The sequence below is a fragment of the Lolium perenne genome, chromosome 4 (genome assembly GCF_019359855.2).
Source record: "Lolium perenne isolate Kyuss_39 chromosome 4, Kyuss_2.0, whole genome shotgun sequence".
Lineage (NCBI taxonomy): Eukaryota > Viridiplantae > Streptophyta > Magnoliopsida > Poales > Poaceae > Lolium > Lolium perenne.
This window is the reverse complement of record NC_067247.2, coordinates 61,072,311-61,097,354: the sequence shown is the minus strand read 5'-3', so window position 1 is coordinate 61,097,354 and position 25,044 is coordinate 61,072,311. Positions and strand designations below refer to the sequence as shown.

General features: G+C 48.8%; 1 protein-coding gene across 2 annotated transcripts; it reads left to right on the top strand.

Annotated features, from left to right (window-relative positions):
* The first annotated feature begins 21,422 nt into the window (after positions 1-21,422).
* LOC127292704 (probable N-acetyltransferase HLS1) lies at positions 21,423-23,420 on the top strand. 2 transcript variants are annotated; one of them, XM_051322152.2, is made up of 3 exons: positions 21,423-21,979; positions 22,068-22,277; positions 22,384-23,420. In XM_051322152.2, the coding sequence occupies exons 1-3, from the start codon at positions 21,755-21,757 to the stop codon at positions 23,179-23,181; spliced, it is 1,233 nt and encodes a 410-aa protein (XP_051178112.1). In that variant the 5' UTR covers positions 21,423-21,754; the 3' UTR covers positions 23,182-23,420. The 2 variants fall into 2 exon arrangements, with proteins under 2 accessions (XP_051178112.1, XP_051178110.1); XM_051322150.2 differs by having other exon boundaries at positions 21,444-21,979; positions 22,105-22,277.
* Positions 23,421-25,044: the final 1,624 nt, after the last annotated feature.

The following is a 25,044-nucleotide window of genomic DNA, read 5'->3' as shown; positions in this document are numbered from 1 at the left end:
TCTCCGTGAATCTGGAGGGGTGACAAGAACCTCTAAGGTTATGGATGTGCTCTTGCCACTAGGGATAAAACATTGGTGCTATGTTCAAGGATGTAGTCACTGATTACATTACGCGCAATACTTAATGCAATTGTCTGTTGTTAGCAACTTAATACTGGAGGGGGTTCGGATGATAACCTGAAGGTGGACTTTTTAGGCATAGATGCATGCTGGATGGCGGTCTATGTACTTTGTCGTAATGCCCAATTAAATCTCACAATACTCATCATAATATGTATGTGCATGGTCATGCCCTCTCTATTTGTCAATTGCCCAACTGTAATTTGTTCACCCAACATGCTGTTTATCTTATGGGAGAGACACCTCTAGTGAACTGTGGACCCCGGTCCAATTCTCTATACTGAAATACAATCTCTTTACATCTTGTTCTACTGTTTTTCTGCAAACAATCATCATCCACACTATACATCTAATCCTTTGTTACAGCAAGCCGGTGAGATTGACAACCTCACTGTTTCGTTGGGGCAAAGTACTTTGGTTGTGTTGTGCAGGTTCCACGTTGGCGCCGGAATCTCTGGTGTTGCGCCGCACTACATCCCGCCGCCATCAACCTTCAACGTGCTTCTTGGCTCCTACTGGTTCGATAAACCTTGGTTTCATACTGAGGGAAAACTTGCCGCTGTACGCATCACACCTTCCTCTTGGGGTTCCCAACGGACGCGTGTTGTACGCGTATCACCCACCGCTTCCACCGTCAAACAAAACCAATTCGCCACACCACCAACGCCACCACCAAACCTCAGCCCCATCCAAGAACAGCTCACACCAACCTCCCCTACAGCCAAACCACCAGATCCACCGCTGCACCAGCCAAACCTGCAAAAGGGCAGCCCATTGTACAACCACTCGCCGGAGCAAAACCAGCAACAACAACCACTGAATCCCCCAACTTTTTCCATTCCCAACCCCAACAACGCAAGCTCATCCTCGCACCAGCCCACCAAACACCAGTTCCAGACCACAAATCCATCCAACCAGCCACATCTATACAACCCAACGCCACCACCACCTCCTAGCCAGCAGCAATATTACCATGCTTATGCTCCATACCAAAACCCTCCCCCATACTAATACCCACCACCACCCAATTTCCAACAGTATCCTCCACAACAAGGGTACTATCACTACCCATGGCAACAACAACCATACACTCCACCCCACATTTACCCTCCACCACCACCTACCCCAAACCCCTACCACTACCCACAACCACCACCGCAAGCGTCCCCAAATCGAACTCCTAGCCAACCCGCGGCAATCCATACCAAAGCAACAACAACCCAGGCACAAGTGAACCTCCAGGACCCATACATACGAACTCCCAGTGTGGAACTGCCACTATTCCGTGGAGATAACGCTCAGAATTTGATTGAGGGCATCTCCAGCGGCGCGACGCATTTTAGCGTCCGCGCGCGTCCGTTTGCGTCGGCCCTTTTGGTCGAAAACGACCGCGCGTCCGTTTGCGTCGGGGGGTGGCTCCAGCGGCACGACGCATTTTTTTTAGGACGAACCATTTTTTTTGAACTGAAACATAATTTACAAAAACTGAAACATAATAAAAAAAAACCTAAAACGCCTACTGGTCGCTGTCGTGGCCGTGCTGCTCCTCGTCGCTGTCCAGCACGATGACCTCCGGTATGTCCCACGGCCAGTTGCCATCCGGGGGAGCGTACGCCGGGCGCGATCGCGGTGCTCGAGGTTGACGAGGCTGCGGCTGAGGCGGCGGTGGAGGCGCCCAGGGCTGCGGCTGTGGCGGCGGATGAGGAGCCCAGCCATAAGGCTGTGGCGGCGGTGGGGGAGGCGCCCAAGGCTGTGGCGGCGGTGGAGGAGGCGCCCAAGGCTGTGGCGGCGGTGGAGGAGGCGCCGCCGAGTCCAGGAGCGCCTGTCGAAGGGCTTCATCCGCGGACAGGCCCGGCGGCATGACAGCGGTGGCGTAGCGGGGCAACGGCGGCTGCACAGGCGCGTCGTACTCGGAGACGAGGAGGCCCAGCTTGGCCATCTCGTCGTCCGTCATGTTGTCGGGGAACTCGAAGTTCCGGCCCTCCGCCATGGCCTGCTGCCATTCGTGGAAGACGAGGCCGACGTAGTCGTCGCTGTCGTCCTTCACCTCCTCGCTATGGTACGCGAGCGCCTTGATGTAGTCGTCATCGTCGTCGTAGACGGCGTAGGCTTCGTCGTCGTCGTTCTCGTCCTCGCGGTCGTTGTGCTGCGGCTGCTCACGTCGCGTCGGCGCCTGCTGACGACGAGCCGGCGGTGCAGGGCCGAAGGGATAATCCCTGTCGCCCATGAAGCCAGCCCTGCGTCTACTGTCCGTCTCCGTGGACAGGTACGTACGCCATTGCTCGGAGTCGATGGCGTACGCCGGATCGGCGCGGAGGTCCGCCGGCAGATACCGCCTCCTGCGCCGGATCTCCTTGGTCCGCTCAGGCTCGCGCGCAGGTACTGGAGGGATGGGCACCCGACGGCAGCTGAGCCGCCAGCCGCCAGGCAGCTGCACGCCGGACCAGGCGTCGCACGGCACCCATTTGCCGTGCATGAGCCTCCCCACCGTGACGGGGAGCGGCACCTTCTTGCTGCCGCTGCCGGAGGCCTCGAAGTCGTTCTTCTTCCCCATGGCGCAGCGGCGGTTGTGGTGCGAGTGGAGCTGTGGGCGAAGGAGCAACGCGGCCGCTGGACTTTTAAGGGCGGCCGCGCACGGGATACGATGCCATTGAAGGCGGCGCAGAAGCCCAGCCGCCGCCCGCCAGTGCACGCGCAGAACAGGAAGCTGCGGCATTCATGGCGGCGCAGACGCGGAAGCGCTGACCGCGGAAGCGATGGCCGCGGAAGCGATGCCCTCCATGCAGGCTCGCTGCCAGGCGGGCCCGGTCACTTTGCGTCGTGCCGCTGGAGAGGGTGCCAGACGCATTTACGACCAAAGCGGACGCAAACGGTCGCTGAGCGACCGTTTGCGTTCTCGCCGCTGGAGATGCCCTGAGGAGTGCGAGAGCATTTTTCCTTGATTGGTATACCCAACGAGTCGAAAGTGAAATGGGCAAATGCACACATTCGAGGAAAAGCAAAAAAAACTTGGCTTGCAGGCACTAGCCTGAACTTGTACCTCCTCAACTGGCAACAGTTTTGTCAGCTGCTCTGTGAGAGATTTCCAGCACCTGGTGAACATGAATCTATGGAACAGTTTCAACATCTGCGGCAAATATGCACTGTCAACCAATACATTGATATCTTTGAGGAGTACATGATAAGCATGCAGAGAGACCATCCATACCTCACTGATAATTTTTTCCTGTTGAGATTCATTAGTGGCTTGAAGGAGACAATCAAACATGTGGTGAAAAGCCATAACCCCTCTACACTGAAATCAGCATATTAGCATGCAAGACTACATGAATTGGCTTACCTGGCAACCAACAGGAGACCTGTTGATGCGTGTAGTTGACACGTCCGTTGGGAACCCCAAGAGGAAGGTGTGATGCGCACAGTAGCAAGTTTCCCTCAGTAAGAAACCAAGGTTTAATCGAACCAGTAGGAGTCAAGAAGCACGTTGAAGGTTGATGGCGGAGGAGTGTAGTGCGGCGCAACACCAGGGATTCCGGCGCCAACGTGGAACCTGCACAACACAATCACAAAACTTTGCCCCAACGTAACAGCGAGGTTGTCAATCTCACCGGCTTGCTGTAAACAAAGGATTAGATGTATAGTGTGGATGATGATGTTTGTTTGCGAAGAACAGTAAAGAATAATTGCAGTAGATTGTATTTCAGATGTAAAGAATAGACCGGGGTCCACAGTTCACTAGCGGTGTCTCTCCCATAAGATAAATAGCATGTTGGGTGAACGAATTACAGTTGGGCAATTGATAAATAAAGAAGGCATAACAATGCACATACATATATCATGATGAGTACTATGAGATTTAATCAGGGCATTACGACAAAGTACATAGACCGCCATCCAGCATGCATCTATGCCTAAAAAGTCCACTTTCAGGTTATCATCCGAACCCCTTCCGGTATTAAGTTGCAAGCAATAGACAATTGCATTAAGTATGGTGCGTAATGTAATCAACACAAATATCCTTAGACAAAGCATCGATGTTTTATCCCTAGTGGCAACAGCACATCCACAACCTTAGAACTTTTACATCCTTGTCCCAGATTTAATGGAGGCATGAACCCACTATCGAGCATAAATACTCCCTCTTGGAGTCACAAGTATCAACTTGGCCAGAGCCTCTACTAGCAACGGAGAGCATGCAAGAACATAAACAACTCATATATGATAGATTGATAATCAACTTGACATAGTATTCAATATCCATCGGATCCCAACAAACACAACATGTAGGATTACAAAGAAACGATCTTGATCATGATAGGCAGCTCACAAGATCGAGCATGATAGCACAATTAGGAGAAGACGACCATCTAGCTACTGCTATGGACCCATGGTCCAGGGGTGAACTACTCACACATCAATCCGGAGGCGATCATGGCGATGAAGAGTCCCCCGGGAGATGATTCCCCTCTTCGGCAGGGTGCCGGAGGCGATCTCCTGAATCCCCCGAGATGGGATTGGCAGCGGCGGCGTCTCTGGAAGGTTTTCCGTATCGTGGCTCTCGGTACTGGGGGTTTCGCGACGGAGACTTTAAGTAGGCGGAAGGGCAGGTCAGGGGGCCACACGAGGGCCCCACACAACAGGCCGGCGCGGCCAAGGCCCAGGCCGTGCCGCCTTAGTGTGTGGCCGCCTCGTGGCCCCACTTCTTATCCTCTTCGGTCTTCTGGAAGCTTCGTGTGAAAATAGGACCCTGGGCGTTGATTTCGTCCAATTCCGAGAATATTTCCTTACTAGGATTTCTGAAACCAAAAACAGCAGAAAACAGCAACTGGCTCTTCGGCATCTCGTCAATAGGTTAGTGCCGGAAAATGCATAATAATGACATATAATGTATATAAAACATGTGAGTATCATCATAAAAGTAGCATGGAACATAAGAAATTATAGATACGTTTGGGACGTATCAAGCATCCCCAAGCTTAGTTCCTACTCGCCCTCGAGTAGGTAAACGATAACAAAGATAATTTCTGAAGTGACATGCTATCATAATCTTGATCAATACTATTGTAAAGCACATGAGATGAATGCAGCGATTCGAAGCAATGATGAAGATAATGAGTAAACAAATGAATCGTATAGCAAAGACTTTTCATGAATAATACTTTCAAGACAAGCATCAATAAGACTTGCATAACAGTTAACTCATAAGCAATAAATTCTTAGTAGAAAGCTTTGAAACAACACAAAGGAAGATATATGTTTCAGCGGTTGCTTTCAACTTCAACATGTATATCTCATGGATAATTGTCAACACAAAGTAATATAACAAGTGCAATAGGTAAACATGTAAGAATCAATGCACACAGTTTACACAAGTGTTTGCTTCTAAGATAGAAAGAATAGGTAAACTGACTCAACAATAAAGTAGAAGATAGGCCCTTCGCAGAGGGAAGCATGGATTACTATTTTTGTGCTAGAGCTTTTATTTTGAAAACAAGAAACAATTTTGTCAACGGTAGTAATAAAGCATATGAGTTATGTATAAGATATCTTATAAGTTGCAAGCCTCATGCATAGTATACTAATAGTGCCCGCACCTTGTCCTAATTAGCTTGGATTAACACGGATTATCATTGCATAACATATGTTTCAACCAAGTGTCACAAAGGGGTACCTCTATGCCGCCTGTACAAGGGTCTAAGGAGAAGGTTCGCATTGGATTTCTCGCTTTTGATCATTCTCAACTTAGACACCCATACCGGGACAACATAGACAACAGATAATGGACTCCTCTTTTAATGCTTAAGCATTCAACAACAGGTAATATTCTCATAAGAGATTGAGGTTTTATGTCCAAACTGAAACTTCCACCATGAATCATGGCTTTAGTTAGCGGCCCAATGTTCTTCTCTAACAGTATGCATACTCAAACCATTTGATTGTGAAAATCTCCCTTACTTCAGACAAGACGAACATGCATAGCAACTCACATGATATTCAACAAAGGTAAAAGTTGATGGCGTTCCCAGAAAACATGGTTACCGCTCAACAAGCAACTTACTAAGAAATAAGACACATAAGTACATATTCTTCACCACGATAGTTTTTAAGCTATTTTGTCCCATGAGCTATGTATTGTAAAGGCAAAGAATAGAAATTTTAAAGGTAGCACTCAAGTAATGTACTTTGGAATGGCGGAGAAATACCATGTGGTAGGTAGGTATGGTGGACACAAATGGCATGGTTATTGGCTCAAGAATTTGGATGCACGAGAAGAATCCCTCTCAATACAAGGCTAGGCTAGCAAGGTTGTTTGAAGCAAACTCAAGTATGAAATGGTGCAGCAAGACTCACATATAAACATATTGTAAGCATTATAAGACTTTACATCGTCTCCTTGTTGTTCAAACACCTCAACCAGAAAATATCTAGACTTAGAGAGAAAAATCATGCAAACCAAATTTTAACATGCTCTATGTAGTTATTCATTAATGGGTACAAGGTACATGATGCAAGAGCTTAAACAAGATCTATATGAGCACAACAATTGTCAAGTATCACATTATTCAAGACATTATACCATTTACCACATGCGGCATTTTCCGTTTCCAACCATATATCAATGAATGAGGTAGTTCAACTTTCGCAATGAACATTAAAGATAAAGCTAAGAACACATGTGTTCATACGAAACAGCGGAGCGTAATATCTCCAATATAAAGAATGCTAGGATCCGATTTTATTCTAACAAAACAAAAACAAAAACAAACAGACGCTCCAAGTAAAGCACATAAGATGTGACTGAATAAAAATATAGTTTCACTAGAGGAACCTGATAATGTTGTCGATGAAGAAGGGGATGCCTTGGGCATCCCCAAGCTTAGATGCTTGAGTCTTCTTGAAATATGCAGGAATGAACCACGGGGGCATCCCCAAGCTTAGATTTTTCACTCTTCTTGATCATATTGTATCATCCTCCTCTCTTGACCCTTGAAAACTTCCTCCACACCAAACTCGAAACAAACTCATTAGAGGGTCAGTGCATAATTCATATATTCAGAGGTGACATAATCATTATTAATACTTCTGAACATTGCACAAAGCTACTGAAAGTTAATGGAACAAAGAAATCCATCAAACATAGCAAAACAGGCAATGCGAAATAAAAGGCAGAATCTGTCAAAACAGAACAGTCCGTAAAGATGAATTTTGAAATGGCACCAGACTTGCTCAGATGAAAATGCCCAAATTGAATGAAAGTTGCGTACATATCTGAGGATCACGCACGTAAATTGGCATATTTTTCTGAGTTACATACAGAGAATTCTGCCCAGATTCATGACAGCAAGAAATCTGTTCCTGCGCAGTAATCCAAATCTAGTATTGGCTTTACTATCAAAGACTTTACTTGGGACAACAATGCAATAAAATAAAGATAAGGAGAGGTTGCTACAGTAGTAACAACTTCCAAGACTCAAATATAAAGCAAAGTACTGTAGTAAAATCATGAGTTGTCTCCCATAAGCGCTTTTCTTTAACGCCTTTCAGCTAGGCGCAGAAAGTGTGTATCTGTTGACTGCCAAAACCCACCGGCGGGCAGCGACTGTCAACACGGTAGAGCCGGGAAGAGCCTAGAGCTGCGGCTGGCTGAGACCCCTCCGAGCGACGGCCCGCAAAGCTCTTCTGGTCACACGTCCGATGCGAAGTGCAAGGGCGTGCCACCTGACCTATACCTGGTCAGGAAGGTGATGGAGATGCCTCGCTTAATTTCCTGCATGGCATACACGTACACATTAAATACGAGCCTCGATCGGCTCTCAGGTTATCCTGTGAATCGGCTCAAGGAGCCGATCCACCCATGATTCGTACGGGGTGCACGAATATATGGTGGTCCTGCTTGATCAAGATAAAGCTAATGAGATCTACGACGATTTAGGGTTTTCACCGCATAATCGGATCATCCTACTCCAGGTTGGGCCTCGTGGCCACGCACGGTGATCGTAAGCCAATCCTAAACAAGGCCTAAAAACCAACATGAAGTTGATCCCCGGAACATCCTGTTTAGGACTTGCGAACGACACCCTACGTGCCGCTGGATCCTCCACCCCTTCGTAAGGCCTAACTATTGCAGATATTAAACTAATCCTTGGAGAGCAAGGAGCAATCGTAACGGATCAGATCTACTAAATAATGATCAAGCGGGGTGCCGCCCCCACACCTGAGATAGGTGTGAGGGCGGCTAGACATGCAAGGGTTGCACTACGCTAGCATGTTACGCGAAGAACTATGCTAACCCTAACACATCTATGATAACTACGTTGCTCGCCATCAACAAGGCTTCAGTACGAGCAACGCATGAACAACGTGGAGCTTGTGCTGCCTAGATCGCAAGATGCGATCTAGGCAGCATGTCGCTTACCGGATAGAAACCCTCGAGACGAAGGAGTTGGCGATGCGCCGAGATTGGTTTGTTTGGTTGAACGTGAGTTGTTGTTTATTCCATAAACCCTAGATACATATTTATAGTCCAAGGGACTTTCTAACGTGGGAATATCCCCACCGTGTACGAGACAAACTCTAACTTTTAATCTATGATGCAATTTACTATAATTAAAGATACACGGGCAATCTAGCCCAAATTCTCCGTGCAAGGCCGCTTCAGAGATCTTCCACGTGTAATCTTCCAAGCCCATCTCTCTTACGGCCCACCTCCTGATTTGGCCAAAATCTGGTGATAACACATGCCCCCCTGGTTTTGGCAATGATAATTCCAAAACCACTCTGTTTTTCCTCTGAAGGGTCATGTCGTGGCAGAGCAGAGCCGTTTGCAGCGTCCATCATCATTATGCCCTGTCTTCTCAGCTTCTCTGTAAAATTCGATAGCTCTGGCATCACTTCCTCGGAAACTGTAATGGCATTAATTCCCACCAGGCTTCTCATTATTTAACCGTGCCGACTGATTCACTCTTTATCCCCTTCCTCTGTTCCAGCCATCGGCACCCAAAAAACCCTCTCCCCCTGTAGGAATGTCTTCCTCTTCCTCTTCAGGCCTCCCCCTCCAATCCTTGCCGAAGAGGAAGAACGAGGACAAACTTCACTCCGAGGTGAACCCCCTCTCCTCCGACAATGAGAAGAAAGAAGGAGAAGTAGCGAAGGCCAAGGCCTACCCCTCCGCCAAGCTCCCGCCGAAACGCTCCCGTATGTGGGCGGACAGCGAGGACGAAGATGATGACGGGGAGGAAGAGGAGGAGGAGGATGAATCCTCCTCCTCCATCGGGTATCCGCCGACCAAGCGCTTCCGCTCCTGGGCGGACAGCGAGGATGATGATGATGACGAGGAGGACGAGGCTCCGGCCAAAGGCTGGGGCAGCAGCGACGAGGAGCTCCCTGGGAGCAGCGCCGACGACATCGACGGCGGTGATGACGAGGACAGCGACGACTAGTAGAATAGGACTAGTAGTAGCAGTGCACTAGGTACCAGATCCCTCTTTTGAGAGCCATCGGCTCTTTCTTGTAAAGTCGCTCCTTTGAATTAATGAAATTGTTCTTTCAATTCATCCTTCAATTACTCCAATTTCATTCCTTCCGCCTGTCATGCCAAGACCGATAGCAACGTATCGGATTTCTTTTCTTTTGGACGCTCGTGAAGTCGGACTCACATGCTGATTAGTCCGTCGGCCAAGCACTTCTCAATTTCAAACTGCGATTTGATATCTGACCATAATTTTCGCAACCCCTTAGCCGATGAACTACTCATCGGCTATTTTGAGAATCCAGTCCCTTTCCTTCTCTTGCAGCGACTGGGCGGTCCAAAACCTGTAAAAGCCGACAGCCTCCTATCCCGATTCCTCTCCATAGCTTTAGTAGTCTTCTTTTGCAACACCTTACTATTTCAGAGGAGATCACAATGCAGGGCCAGTCGATGCGACTCCAATCGGCTTTCAAAAACAGAGCATTTACCAGGCCAGCTGCCCCCCGAGTCTCAGTCGAGGCGAGAACGGCAATGGATCAGCCAAATGTGCCGCCTATGCAGAGTTAGCCGATTTCAACAAAATCGGCTCCCCAAAGCAGAGAACCTTCAGGGCGAGCTGCCCCCCGAGCTTCTCCAGTCCACTTTTCGCGCCTTGCGAGTCAGATCGGCTCCTTTCCTTTGGTGGATCCGATGCAACCCATCCTTAACCTGATCTGTACATCCATGCTGCGCTTGGTATTGATCAGGGTCATGATCCCTCAAACCTGCCCCAGCTGATACTGCGAACTCGAATGCTCGCAAAAAGAATCCAGAGGTCCTTGAAGAGAAGATCTGAGTCATCAAACCACTCCATTGAGGAGCTCTTCCATTAGAATCTCTCTTCGTGGCTCACTTCCCGCTTCATTGACCCTCTGCTTATAACTGGAGTCGATGGTCATGCATCAGCTTTCTACTCTTAAGTCGATGTCGGCTGCATCGGCTGTGCTTCTTGCGCAAATTTTTTTTTTTATTTGGCCGATTTTTCTTAATCGGCCCCCAATGTTTCACTGCACGCATGTTTACACATGTTTATCTGCACATGTTCATCTGACTATATGCCCACCGAGCCGAATCTGTCAGGGAATGGCAGATATCGGCTCTACTGTAATTCGTACGTCGGCTCCGGTAGGAACTAGGACGAACACAAGCAGAACATGTGGTGAGGATAATTTTGGCCGATTGCTGGAATCGGCCTCCATATCTATTGGAGCGCTGACTGAAGGTTCTGTAATGTTCCTTCATAATTCTTGGGGCCGATCACAAGGATCAGCCTCGCCCGATTTGCTCATTGGTTTAATTCTGCTACTCGGTCAGGCTGGATAAAACCAACCCAACTTCTGACTTTATGCGCTTGCTGTCGTCCACCTTGAGTGCATCGTAGAGTCGTGGAGCACTAAGCTCTGTCGGAAGGACGAGCACCATGTTCGTGCCAGCCGATGTTTCATCATCGGCTTTCCTTTGTTTGGGGCGCCATTCCATTTTCCGTGGACGACCCTCTTCATCCAGGGTTCGCTGAACTTTCGCAGCCAGATCAGGCCGTGCCTTCCTTAGCGTATGCAAGTACAACCTTTCGGCTTCCTCCAGGCCGCGCAACCGCTGAACCCTGCGCTTTTGGGAACGGCTGAGTCCGTCAGGGCACCACCTTGGCCGGTGGCACCTGTCTTCTTCTTCTTCTCCCTCATCTTCCGAATCCTCGAGATCTGCCCAACGAGGTGACTCAGCGCGTTTACTTTGTGGCGGGAGAGGCCCTAGGCGCTTGAACACAGACACGTTGGCTGCCTCCTTCTTCTTCTGGTTGCATTCTGGGCAATTGCCGATTGTGGGCAATCGGCTCATTCCTGAATCCCAGCAGTGTCTGAAGAAGGGGCAGTCCCAATGCCTGGCGTTGTCATCTTGCTCCCTTGATTTTTCCGTGGCATGGCGCTCGTGCTCCTCCTCATCGCGATCCTGCCGACGATGTCTTCTGGCTTCTCTAGCCAGACGATCCCTCTCATCATCATAGGCTGAATTTGTCGGCGTTGGTCATACTGCCTTACATACTTGTTGAGGAGGTGATCAGAGAGAGGTCGCTGACATCTTATGTTCTTCACCTCTCCCTCTGTGGCGTAGCGCCTGCCATCATGATGGAGCCGATCGCGTGGAGCGGCCTCCTCTGTGTCCTTGCTATGAGAGCAGCTGCCCTCATCTCCATCTTTGCCAGAGTGATTCCCGGGTCCTACCATGTTGATGCTGAACGAGGATCCTGGCTGGCAACCTTCAGGGTAGGTGAACTCTACCATGTTAACGGCGGGGAAGGGCTGGGTATCGACCTTCATGGCATACTGGTTGAAAATTAGACGCCCTTTCTCTATCGCCGCTTGGATGTGCTGACGCCACACCCTGCAGTCGTTTGTGGCATGGGAGAGCGAGTTGTGCCATTTGCAGTATGGCTTTCCGTTCAGCTCTTGCGCCGTGGGGAATTTGAGACCTTCAGGAATCGTCAACTGCTTCTCCTTGAGTAGGAGGTCGAAGATTTGCTCAGTCTTGGTCACGTCAAAATCAAATCCCACAGGTGGGCCTGGTGGCTTTACCCATTTGCGGGACACGGGGTTCCTCCCCAGTCCATTCAGCCACTGCTACCTCTTGGTCTCCCGCAGGAACTTCGTCTTCTCTGCATCGACCAGGACTACGCACGTTTGAACTTGTCTTGGTACGGAGTCCGGGTGGCGCTGTTCATATGCGACAGCTTCTGAACCATGTGTGCCGGCGAGGGATAATCTGCTTGGGAGGCCATGTCCTTGAGCTGTGTTGCAAGGCCTGCTACGCCAACTCGGCGCTTCCTTTTCGATTATACGAACCGAATAACATCGGTTCCTAAGATTCCTGAAGCGCTGGATGTATTCTGTCACAGTTTCTCCGCGCTTCTGACGTAGTTGTGCTAGATCGGCAATGCCAGACTCGGAAGCTTCTGAATGGTATTGCATATGGAACTGCTCTTCCAACTGCTTCCAAGTCCGGATGGAGTCTGGTGGCAATGAGGTATACCATCCGAAAGCCGATCCCGTGAGGGACTGTGAGAAGAGCCTCACGCGTAGCTGATCCGACACTGAAGCCGGTCCTAGTTGTGCCAAATATCGGCCGACGTGTTCGATGGAGGCTGGAGCCATCGATCCACTGAATTTGGAGAAATCAGGGAGCCGATATTTAGGTGGCAGCGGGATCATCTCGTACTCGTCGAGTACGGCTTGGAATAGCCGATTGCCCTTCTCTTCGGCACCATGCCGAACTGGTCTCTCGGTATGGTGCGATCTGATCCATTGTGCTTTGGCTGTAGGAGTTGAACTCTGAAGATTCGCCGGGGTGGCGTACTTAGCCAGCCATGTTTGCTTTTCCAGCTGCGAGCCAAGCTGCGGGAGCTGAGCTGCGGAGGTTCGTCGGGGTGGCGTGCTTAGCTAGCCACGTACGCTTCTCAAGCTACGTCGGCGACGTTCCTCCTGTTTTCGCCGGAGTCCCTGATGTTGTGGCCTGGTTCGTGAGTGCCCGGTTGCCACAATCGCCACATACGTGCACGCGTATCCGTGAGGGATCTCCTTAGGCACCTCGGGCAAGAACTGGTAGTCACCGGGGTCACCACCAATCTTGTAGACGACGAATGCCGGTGTGGCCGGCACTTCAGTGCTGCCAACGCATATGGCAGCGGTGGACGGGCTGGAGTGGCAACTCTCCTTGATGCGTCCCGAGAGCTGGTCCTGACGGCGAGTACTGGTGCATCATGATCTCCTGGATCACGCGAAGAGCGACACGCTCCAACGGGTTGACCAGGTTCTCAGAGTGGCGGTGTAGCGAATGAGCCACCAAGTAGTTGATCTCCTGCCGTAGGCCACAGTGCGTTCCTCCGACGGGGCAGAGAGGTCTATCCCATCGAGTGCACCTTCCGGTGAGAACCCCTTCCATCGATGCCATGGGAACGGGTTCTGCGAAAGAGCCGATGAGGTCGGCTTCGAGGGTGACTTTGATCTCGTCATACCTCTTCTTGAGCTCGTCGGGCAGCTCCTCGTAGGTGACTGGCGTGCCGTCCGCCATCTCAGATGTAGATGGCGATGTGGTTGATGTAGACGATGGTCCCACCGGGCGTGCCAGAATGTGTTGACTGCCAAAACCCACCGGCGGGCAGCGACTGTCAACACGGTAGAGCCGGGAAGAGCCTAGAGCTGCGGCTGGCTGAGACCCCTCCGAGCGACGGCCCGCAAAGCTCTTCTGGTCACACGTCCGATGCGAAGTGCAAGGGCGTGCCACCTGACCTATACCTGGTCGGGAAGGTGATGGAGATGCCTCGCTTAATTTCTGCATGGCATACACGTACACATTAAATACGAGCCTCGATCGGCTCTCGGGTTATCTGTGAATCGGCTCAAGGAGCCGATCCACCCATGATTCGTACGGGGTGCACGAATATATGGTGGTCCTGCTTGATCAAGATAAAGCTAATGAGATCTACGACGATTTAGGGTTTTCACCGCATAATCGGATCATCCTACTCCAGGTTGGGCCTCGCGGCCACGCACGGTGATCGTAAGCCGATCCTAAACAAGGCCTAAAAACCAACATGAAGTTGATCCCCGGAACATCCTGTTTAGGACTTGCGAACGACACCCTACGTGCCGCTGGATCCTCCACCCCTTCGTAAGGCCTAACTATTGCAGATATTAAACTAATCCTTGCAGAGCAAGGAGCAATCGTAACGGATCAGATCTACTAAATAATGATCAAGCGGGGTGCCGCCCCCACACCTGAGATAGGTGTGAGGGCGGCTAGACATGCAAGGGTTGCACTACGCTAGCATGTTACGCGAAGAACTATGCTAACCCTAACACATCTATGATAACTACGTTGCTCGCCATCAACAAGGCTTCAGTACTACCAAAGCATGAACAACGTGCAGCGACTGCTGCCTAGATCGCAACGTGCGAACTAGTCGGCATGTCGCTTACCGGATAGAAACCCTCGAGACGAAGGAGTTGGCGATGCGCCGAGATTGGTTTGTTTGGTTGAACGTGAGTTGTTGTTTATTCCATAAACCCTAGATACATATTTATAGTCCAAGGGACTTTCTAACGTGGGAATATCCCCACCGTGTACGAGACAAACTCTAACTTTTAATCTATGATGCAATTTACTATAATTAAAGATACACGGGCAATCTAGCCCAAATTCTCCGTGCAAGGCCGCTTCAGAGATCTTCCACGTGTAATCTTCCAAGCCCATCTCTCTTACGGCCCACCTCCTGATTTGGCCAAAATCTGGTGATAACAGTATCAAGTAACATCAAGAGATGAAGTATCGACATCATTACCAGGGGTGTTGGGAGTTGCCTCAACAATGCATGTTATCTTATCTATGTATGTTTCAGAGGCTCCTTTTTCATTACTCTTAGGCTTGCTATTCTCATCAAACAAATTTTCAGGAACAATCCAATCATAATTCTTTTCTAGTGCCTCGAACATTCCTGCGAGCTTGCAAGGTATTGATGTCTTAATATCCCCTACATCGTTAACATCATTAGTGTACTTTATCCTATCAATGTCCATCTTTTTAAGGGTACTAGCAAAGTTGGTGTAAGAACCAAGCATATTGTATTTAATAAAGACCTTTATGGCCTCTCTTGCTACACCACCAAATTCTTTAAGAAGGGTTTCTAAGACAAAATCTTTCTTTTCTCCTTCCTCCATATCAGAGAGTGTAAGAAACATATGTTGGATTATAGGATTGAGATTAACAAATTTAGTTTCCAACATGCGAACTAAAGAAGCAGCAGCAATTTCATAAGTAGGAGCAAGTTCTACCAAGTGTCTATCTTCAAAATCTTCAGCGGTACTAACATGAGTGAAGAAATTTTCTATATTATCTCTTCCAATTATAGACCCTCGGCCTACCGGTATGTCTTTTAGAGTGTACTTAGGAGGAAACATGATGAAATAAACAAGAGGTAAATAAAGTAAATGCGAGTAACTAATTTTTTTGTGTTTTTGATATGGAGAACAAGACAGTAAATAAAGTAAAACTAGCAACTAATTTTTTTGTATTTTGATATAATGCAGCAAACAAAGTAGTAAATAAAATAAAGCAAGACAAAAACAAAGTAAAGAGATTGGAAGTGGAGACTCCCCTTGCAGCGTGTCTTGATCTCCCCGGCAACGGCGCCAGAAATTTGCTTGATGCGTGTAGTTGACACGTCCGTTGGGAACCCCAAGAGGAAGGTGTGATGCGCACAGTAGCAAGTTTCCCTTAGTAAGAAACCAAGGTTTAATCGAACCAGTAGGAGTCAAGAAGCACGTTGAAGGTTGATGGCGGAGGAGTGTAGTGCGGCGCAACACCAGGGATTCCGGCGCCAACATGGAACCTGCACAACACAATCAAAGAACTTTGCCCCAACGTAACAGCGAGGTTGTCAATCTCACCGGCTTGCTGTAAACAAAGGATTAGATGTATAGTGTGGATGATGATGTTTGTTTGCGAAGAACAGTAAAGAACAATTGCAGTAGATTGTATTTCAGATGTAAAGAATATACCGGGGTCCACAGTTCACTAGCGGTGTCTCTCCCATAAGATAAATAGCATGTTGGATGAACGAATTACAGTTGGGCAATTGACAAATAAAGAAGGCATAACAATGCACATACATATATCATGATGAGTACTATGAGATTTAATCAGGGCATTACGACAAAGTACATAGACCGCCATCCAGCATGCATCTATGCCTAAAAAGTCCACTTTCAGGTTATCATCCGAACCCCTTCCGGTATTAAGTTGCAAGCAACAGACAATTGCATTAAGTATGGTGCATAATGTAATCAACACAAATATCCTTAGACAAAGCATCGATGTTTTATCCCTAGTGGCAACAGCACATCCACAACCTTAGAACTTTCTGTCACTGTCCCAGATTTAATGGAGGCATGAACCCACTATCGAGCATAAATACTCCCTCTTGGAGTCACACGTATCAACTTGGCCAGAGCCTCTACTAGCAACGGAGAGCATGCAAGAACATAAACAACTCATATATGATAGATTGATAATCAACTTGACATAGTATTCAATATCCATCGGATCCCAACAAACACAACATGTAGGATTACAAAGAAACGATCTTGATCATGATAGGCAGCTCACAAGATCGAGCATGATAGCACAATTAGGGGAAGACGACCGTCTAGCTACTGCTATGGACCCATGGTCCAGGGGTGAACTACTCACACATCAATCCGGAGGCGATCATGGCGATGAAGAGTCCTCCGGGAGATGATTCCCCTCTCCGGCAGGGTGCCGGAGGCGATCTCCTGAATCCCCCGAGATGGGATTGGCGGCGGTGGCGTCTCTGGAAAGTTTTCCGTATCGTGGCTCTCGGTACTGGGGGTTTCGCGACAGAGACTTTAAGTAGGCGGAAGGGCAGGTCAGGGGGCCACACGAGGGCCCCACACAACAGGCCGGCGCGGCCAAGGCCCAGGCCGCGCCGCCTTAGTGTGTGGCCGCCTCGTGGCCCCACTTCTTATCCTCTTCGGTCTTCTGGAAGCTTCGTGTGAAAATAGGACCCTGGGCGTTGATTTCGTCCAATTCCGAGAATATTTCCTTACTAGGATTTCTGAAACCAAAAACAGCAGAAAACAACAACTGGCTCTTCGGCATCTCGTCAATAGGTTAGTGCCGGAAAATGCATAATAACGACATATAATGTATATAAAACATGTGAGTATCATCATAAAAGTAGCATGGAACATAAGAAATTATAGATACGTTTGAGACGTATCACCTGTACCCACTAACACAAGCACCAGAACAACAACCCAACCTCCACTCAGACAACAGCAAGGTAACAGAGACAACAAGCCCAGAACACCGCCTGATAGAACTCGTGACAAGGGCAAATGCTGGTATCGTCCTGAACAATGGGTTTTGGGACACAAATGTGAAGTATGAAGAGCATTGTGCATGAAATTCAACTCCAGGGTCACAGTGATACTGAAGAGAGCAATGACATCAATGATACATTTCATGATGCTGAACCCACCCCGTTGGAGAACCTAGCACCTCTTCATGTAGCAAATCATGTACCTCATGAACCAGACCCACCACCAGAAACACTGATGCACATTTCTACTGGGGCACTGCATGGAATTCCAGGGGATACAACACTATCTGTTATTGCACACATTGGAGGATTTCAAGCAGTAGCACTCATTGATACGGGCAGCACCAATACATTCGTTGACACTAATTTTGTCAAGAAAGCATAGCTAGAAGTTCAAGCTACTGCAACACAAAAAGTACTAATAGCTGGAGGAAGAGAATTAACATCATCTAGATTTATCCCTAACTGTAATTTCAAGATCAATAAAACATCATTTTTCCCATGATTGCAAGCTGCTGGACCTCAAGGGATATGACATGGTTCTTGGTGCAAATTGGTTAAAAGCACACATCCCAAATTATTATGACTGGGACAAAAGAATGGTCTCCATCACTGTTAAGGGAGATGGTGTACACTCCTAGGCAGTGCCAAACCACCAAGAAACCCAATTATCTCAGCTGCCACCTGCTCCAAACTGATAGCTAATGGGCTATAAGCTTTCCTCATAAGGCTTCCTCTTCCTGGCCAAGATTGTGTTGCTACTCCACAGGAACAACAACTGCCTATCCTTGAACAAGTCGAGGACATTATGGAACTATTCTCAGATATATTCACTAAACCAGAGGGATTACCACCTCATAGTTCTTGTGACCACAAAATTCCCATCAAGGAAGGGTCCAATCCACCAAATATGAGACCATGTCGCATGCCTCATAAACATAAAAATATTGTTGAAGAACTAGTGCAGAAAATTCTCAAGAACTCTGAGATAAGATTGAGGAACAGCCCATATTCTTCTCGTGGTATACTAGTCAGGAAGAAAGACAAAACCTAGAGACTATGCATTGATTACAAACAGTTGAATGCCCTTACAATAAAAAACAAATATCCAATTCCAGTAATTGAAGACCTGCCTGATGAGCTCCAGGGTGCAACAATATTCTCCAAACTTGACCTCAGATCAGGCTATCACCAAATTCGAATGAATCCAACATATATTGCCAAAATTGCATTCAGTACACACTTGGGTCACTATGAATACATGGTTATGCCCTTTGGTCTAACAAATGCTCTAGCTACATTCCAGCAATTGATGAACAACATATTTTCTGCACACCTGAGGAAAATTGTATTGGTTTTCTTTGATGATATATTGATCTCAGCAAACCCCTAGCACAACATAGACACCACCTCTCCCAGGTATTGCAAATTCTTAGGCTACAACAATTAAAATCAAAGCTATCCAAATGTACATTTGCTACTGCTTATGTGGACTATATGGGACATGTATTGTTAGGCTCAGGGGTGGCTACAGACCCATCCAAAATTGAGGAAATCACTAACTGGGAGACTCAAACCAATATCAAGCAACTGAGGTAATTCTTGGGCCTCACAGGTTACTACATGCGATTTATTAAAGGATATGCATCCATCTGCAGAACACTACATGATGCACTGCAGAAAAATGCATTCACTTGGTTTGATGAGCAACAAAATGCATTCCAGAAACTAAAGATTGTCATGTCCACACCATCAGTTCCTGCTCTCTCCAATTTTGCTCTAGCTTTCACACTGGAAATAGATGCATCTGGTACTGGGTTAGGAGCAGTCCTCATGCAGCAGGGCAGGCCATTAGCATATTTTAGTAAAGCACTGGGACCAAAATCAGCCACACTATCCATATATGAAAAAAAGGCACTAGCTATTCAGGAATCACTAAGGAAATGGAGACATTATCTGCTTGGTAACCAACTCATTATCAAGACTGGTCAAAGGAGCCTCAAATATCTCTCTAGCCAAAGATTACTGGAAGGGATTCAACACAAAATCATGCTCAAGCTATTGGAGTTTGACTACTCCATTGAATACAAAAAGGGAACAGACAACACAGCTGCAGATGCCTTGTCTAGGAAATATACTGATCCTATGGAGGAGCAATGTACTACAATTTCTGCAACTATTCCCACTTGGATGACTGAAGTGGTTGACACTTATGTCAATGAAACCAAGTGCACCCAACTACTCCAAGAACTGGCGATCTCTGCAACCAGTAACCCTAAGTACACACTTACTTCAGGGATTCTCAGATACAAAAACAGAATTGTTCTGGGAACAGCTACTGACTTGAGAGATATAATCTTCAATGCATTTCACTCATCAATCTTTGGAGGATATTCTGGCAACAGGGTCACTCATCACATGATCAAGAGACTTTCCTTCTGGCCACATCTTAAACAGTTTACTGCTGACAAAGTAGCGCAATGCCCAGTTTGCCAGATATCAAAAATTGAACGAGTTCATTACTCCACTAAATATTCCTGATAGATAATGGGCAAAAGTGAGCATGGATTTCGTTGAAGGACTACCTAGATCCAAAGGCAAGGATGTGATACTAGTTGTCGTCGATCGACTAACCAAATATGCTCATTTCCTCACATTGGCTCGCCCATTTACTGCACATCAGGTAGCAATATTGTTTATGGACAACATATTCAAGCTGCATGGACCTCCTAAAGTAATTGTGAGTGGAGACAAGATATTCACCTAAAAAAGTTGGCAAGATATATTTACTACACTCAAAGTGGACCTACACTTTAGTACAACATATCACCCTGAATCAGATGGTCAAACTGAACGAGTCAACCAGTGCTTGGAGTAGTACCTTCGCAGCATGGCATTCAAGGAATCAAAAAAATGGGCAGAATGGTTACCAGCTGCAGAGTGGTGGTACAATACTTCATACCATACATCCCTGAAGACATCACCTTTTGAGGCCCTTTATGGATACTCTCCCCCACAGCTGCATGACATAGCAGTTCCCTGTGATGTATCACCAGAAGTGCAAGTTACACTGCAAGAGAAGGATCGCATCCTCAAATCTCCGCAGCAAAATTTGATGCAAGCTCAAAATCGAATGAAGGAGTACGACATTCCTGTCCCACAATGGCCGATCCATTGGGAGAACATGTCACTTGAGGAAGCAACTTGGGAGGATGCCAAATTCATCGAGGCGACATTCCCAACCTTCCAGCCTTGAAGTCTAGTCTTGCCCAGGGAGTATTGCCACAACCTGAAAACAGTGCTGCATTTCCCGACGCTGTCGACAACATGCAAAGATTAAGTTAAGCAACGGTCCAGATCGACAAGTCTTCATCGGACGGCTCCATTTCAATTTCGTTTGAACTGTCTGTCGTATGTGACAAGTTATGTCAGTTTGTAAGGCTACTTTAATTTGAATCGCGGCTCCTCTGGGGACTCTATATAACCAGGGAGAGTGGGTGGCTGGGTGGCGTGATAATGAAAACCCTAAAAACGCTATCTTCCAGTTTATCAGTTCTCCTTCCTGCCCAGTACTTATTTTCCTTATTTAGCTACTGTTAGATCTTGATCTGAGCTAGTTCTTGCAAAGAATCCGTAGTCTCCTTTCCAAATCATGGCCGGGTCGTGACACATCCGATATTCCGATTGAACCTGACCCCGTAGTGGCGTCCGTCCGATCCAGCCTAGCTTGCTTCTTCCTCGTTTGCCAGATAAAAGCCTACGGCCCAAAGCGCCTGGCTCTATGCTCCACAGCCTTTATTGGCTATCATCCTCGCCAATTAAACTCGTCGCTTCGAAAATTTAAAGAAGCGGCTAGTGGCTCTAGCCTTCAAATCGGCCTCTCCTCCTCCCTTCCCTGTGGCTATTATTATTGCTGTGGGGATATATATCGTCCGGTAGTGCTTCGATCCGATTTCAGTGGTGTGTGGGGAGTAATTGTAATTGAGAAAGGCGGCAGGCTAGGGTAGCGAAAGAACACCACCATCGCCCCCCTCCCCCACTACCCCGGCCCTCTCCCTCACATGATTCATACTCGCGCCCTCCCTCCGGCCCCGGACCTTCAACTGCCCGGCCACTAGCTATATATATAACCACTCGCCACACGCTCCACTCCTCTCTCTGTCTTTCGATCCTGGTATCTGGTTGGCCAACCATACATATTTCCACTCCTTGCTACCAAGAAAGTGAGCTCGATCATGGTCGTGGCGGTTGCTGCGGTGGTGGAGGAGGAAGAGGCGGCGGCGGTCGAGGTGTGGGTGCGAGAGTACGACGGTGGTCGTGACCGCGGTGGCGTGGAGGAGGTGGAGCGGGAGTGCGAGGTGGGCTCCAGCGGCGGCGGCTCCGGCAAGATGTGCCTCTTCACTGACCTCCTCGGCGACCCACTCTGCCGCATTCGCAACTCGCCGGCCTACCTGATGCTGGTACGCACGCAGTACTTGAGTGACTGATATATCCAATTTGGTTTAATTCGCTGTCGTTTCGGCGTGGGTCCCGGCTGAAAACTAACAGCTCGAAACGCATGCTTCAACGGCCCTGATATGGAAAGGTCGCGGAGATAGCAACCGGCACCGGAACCGGCGGCGGCGGCGGTGGCACCAGGATTGTCGGCCTCGTCCGCGGCTGCGTCAAGTCTGTCGTCTCCGGCACCTCCCATGGCAAGGACCCCATCTACACCAAGGTCGCGTACATCCTCGGCCTCCGCGTCTGCCCCACCCACCGGTATGTACGTGCCATCATCAAGAATGAGGCATGCAGTTGATAAAACTGATCCGTTTCATCAGATTGCAACTTTGAACTGTATGTGATGATATCATACAATACGCAGGCGGAAAGGGGTTGGGAAGAAGCTCGTGGAGCGGATGGAGGAGTGGTTCCGGCAGAAGGGCGCGGAGTACTCGTACATGGCGACGGAGCAGGACAACGAAGCGTCCGTGCAGCTCTTCACGGGCCGCTGCGGCTACTCCAAGTTCCGCACGCCGTCCGTACTCGTGCACCCGGTGTTCCGCCACGCCCTCGGGCTCTCCCGCCGCGTCTCCATCGTGAAGCTCGAGCCTCGCGACGCCGAACGGCTCTACCGCTGGCACTTCGCTGCCGTGGAGTTCTTCCCGGACGACATCGACGCCGTGCTGTCCAACGCCCTGTCGCTCGGCACGTTCGTGGCGGTGCCCGCGGGGACGAGGTGGGACGGAGACGTCGAGGCGTTCATCGCGTCGCCGCCGGCGTCGTGGGCGGTGCTGAGCGTGTGGAACTGCATGGACGCCTTCCGCCTCGAGGTGCGCGGAGCTCCGCGCGTGATGCGCGCCGCCGCGGGCGCGACACGGATGGTGGACCGCGCGGTGCCGTGGCTCGGGATCCCTTCCATCCCAAACGTGTTCAGGCCGTTCGGGCTCTACTTCCTCTACGGCCTGGGCGGCGCTGGGCCCGGGGCGCCGAGGATGGTGCGCGCGCTGTGCCGGCACGCGCACAACATGGCACGTCGCGGCGGGTGCGGTGTGGTGGCCACCGAGGTCGCCGCATGCGAGCCTGTCCGTACCGGTGTGCCGCACTGGGCGCGCCTGGGCGCCGAGGACCTCTGGTGCATGAAGCGGCTCGCGGACGGGTACACCCACGGCACGCTCGGTGACTGGACCAAGGCGACGCCCGGACGCTCCATCTTCGTCGACCCTAGAGAGTTTTGATCAGCTTCCATTTCACGTAGGTTTTTACAGCAGTAGGTTTTTCCCCGTCAGTGTGATCTCCAACGCGACGGCCTGCTCCTTCCTACTAGAGCAGAGCATAGCAGTGTACTACCCTCCTGAATCTTCAGAGATCCAAGGATGCGGTACATTACATTTAGGCGTATTTCCAGTTTCATATTCTTCACGTTTACATGTGTCATCTGATCCACTCTCTGACAGAGAAACACATGAGCAGACCAGAGTGGAAACCTGGTTGCCTTTTTTGGGTGGCTTTGCGCCGCTTTTCTTCGTGGCGCCACCATAAGAAAGTTCGGCTCCTAGATTTGCTTTTGTGGGGGCTTTGGATCACATCTGGATGCTGTAACACGTCGGCTCCTCCTGTCCCCATTGGACTGTTCGAGATCAATCTAGGATTCAGGGATCAGCGACATTGGTCGAGATCAGATAATGGCCTGCGACAATTGCTAGTGGGTTGAAAATTTGGTCCTGTTTTATGTCTTGGTATCTTTCTTTCACCTCCTGGGATCGGTCGATCGATCGAGTTGTTTTCCAAACACATGTTATCAGTATGTCTTGTCTGGCTCTGTTTGGTTCAGAAATCGCTGCTGCGCCTAAGATCATCATCTCTATTGTGGGAGTACTCCGTAGTAGTACCTTTGTTGTGATGATTGGTCCAGTACGATGCAATCGGCAAGACTGTACATTCGCTGCATACTGTTAGAGTGCCGCTGTTTTGCAGTATTGCTAACTGTAAACTGAATCAGAGTACCATCATCTTCGAGAGTTCTGTGTTCCGACGGCTGTACTTTTTCCTGCTTCGGTCAAGGCGAATTGACCCGACACAGTGGCTAGCAGACATGAGTACGCGACGACAGCAGCACGAAAGAGATGTCGAATTTATCAGGAACCAAGCAGCCGTGCGCCACATACACATACGAAGACGACGATCGATCGCTTGTTAGGTCGCTGTCATGTCTGTGTTCATCTCCCAACTTGCTCCATGAGAAAGTACGGATAAACACCATGAAAAAGAAGGATCCAATTAGGCTGCTGTGAACCCCTCCCTGACCGATGGACGGTCCGGTCTGGCTACCGTCGCGTCGCGACATGCGCCGTGCCTGTTAGTAATGGCTATCACGGCACTGTGGCCGTCCAGCAGTTACACGCGTGCTGCCGACACACAGCCGCCTCTGAATTTACGACGGTGTCGTCGCGTCAGGCCACCGCCGCCGCCGCCGTATTCAAGTCCAGCCTTCGTCTTTTACCGAATTATTTGGCTACTGCCAAGTAGCGGCAGCTAGCCTGTAGGAACTATCGTCGTCTGCCAAATGGCCAGCTCTGCTCAGCTGGAAGTCAAGTAGGCCTTGCTTTTTTGCATGGGCGCATGCACCGTTGGAGCACAAGGCCAGCGCCCTACTGGTAGGAGTAGCAGCGTGATGCAACTGTGATGACCTCAGCTGTGGAACTGTTTTTTTTTTTCTTTTGAAAAGAATCTTGACCATCCCGATTACCCAGATGAAAAATAAAGAGATTGGTAGGAGTATGATATGTTGTTGACTGTACTTAATGGCAAATATGTCATGACTCTACTACTCCCTCCATCTCAGTTTAATAGACGCACGCATGTGGTTTAAGACAAAGTTTAACCATTAATTTGGTTAACAAAATATAAATTACATGTCTATAAAATTTGTACCATTAGATTTATATTGGAAAGAGGTTTCGAATGACATAAAACTTTTAACATATATTTTATATTTTATTGATCAAAATAATGGTTAAACCGAGACGGAGGAAGTACTCTTTTT

What these genes read in the sequence shown, in the direction of transcription:
- LOC127292704 (XM_051322150.2), top strand. Translation starts at nt 21,755, where the DNA reads ATGGTCGTGGCGGTTGCTGCGGTGGTGGAGGAGGAAGAGGCGGCGGCG. An exon ending in CGCCGGCCTACCTGATGCTG is followed by an intron (nt 21,980 to 22,104) that starts GTACGCACGCAG and finishes TGATATGGAAAG; the next exon opens with GTCGCGGAGATAGCAACCGG. An exon ending in CGCGTCTGCCCCACCCACCG is followed by an intron (nt 22,278 to 22,383) that starts GTATGTACGTGC and finishes TACAATACGCAG; the next exon opens with GCGGAAAGGGGTTGGGAAGA.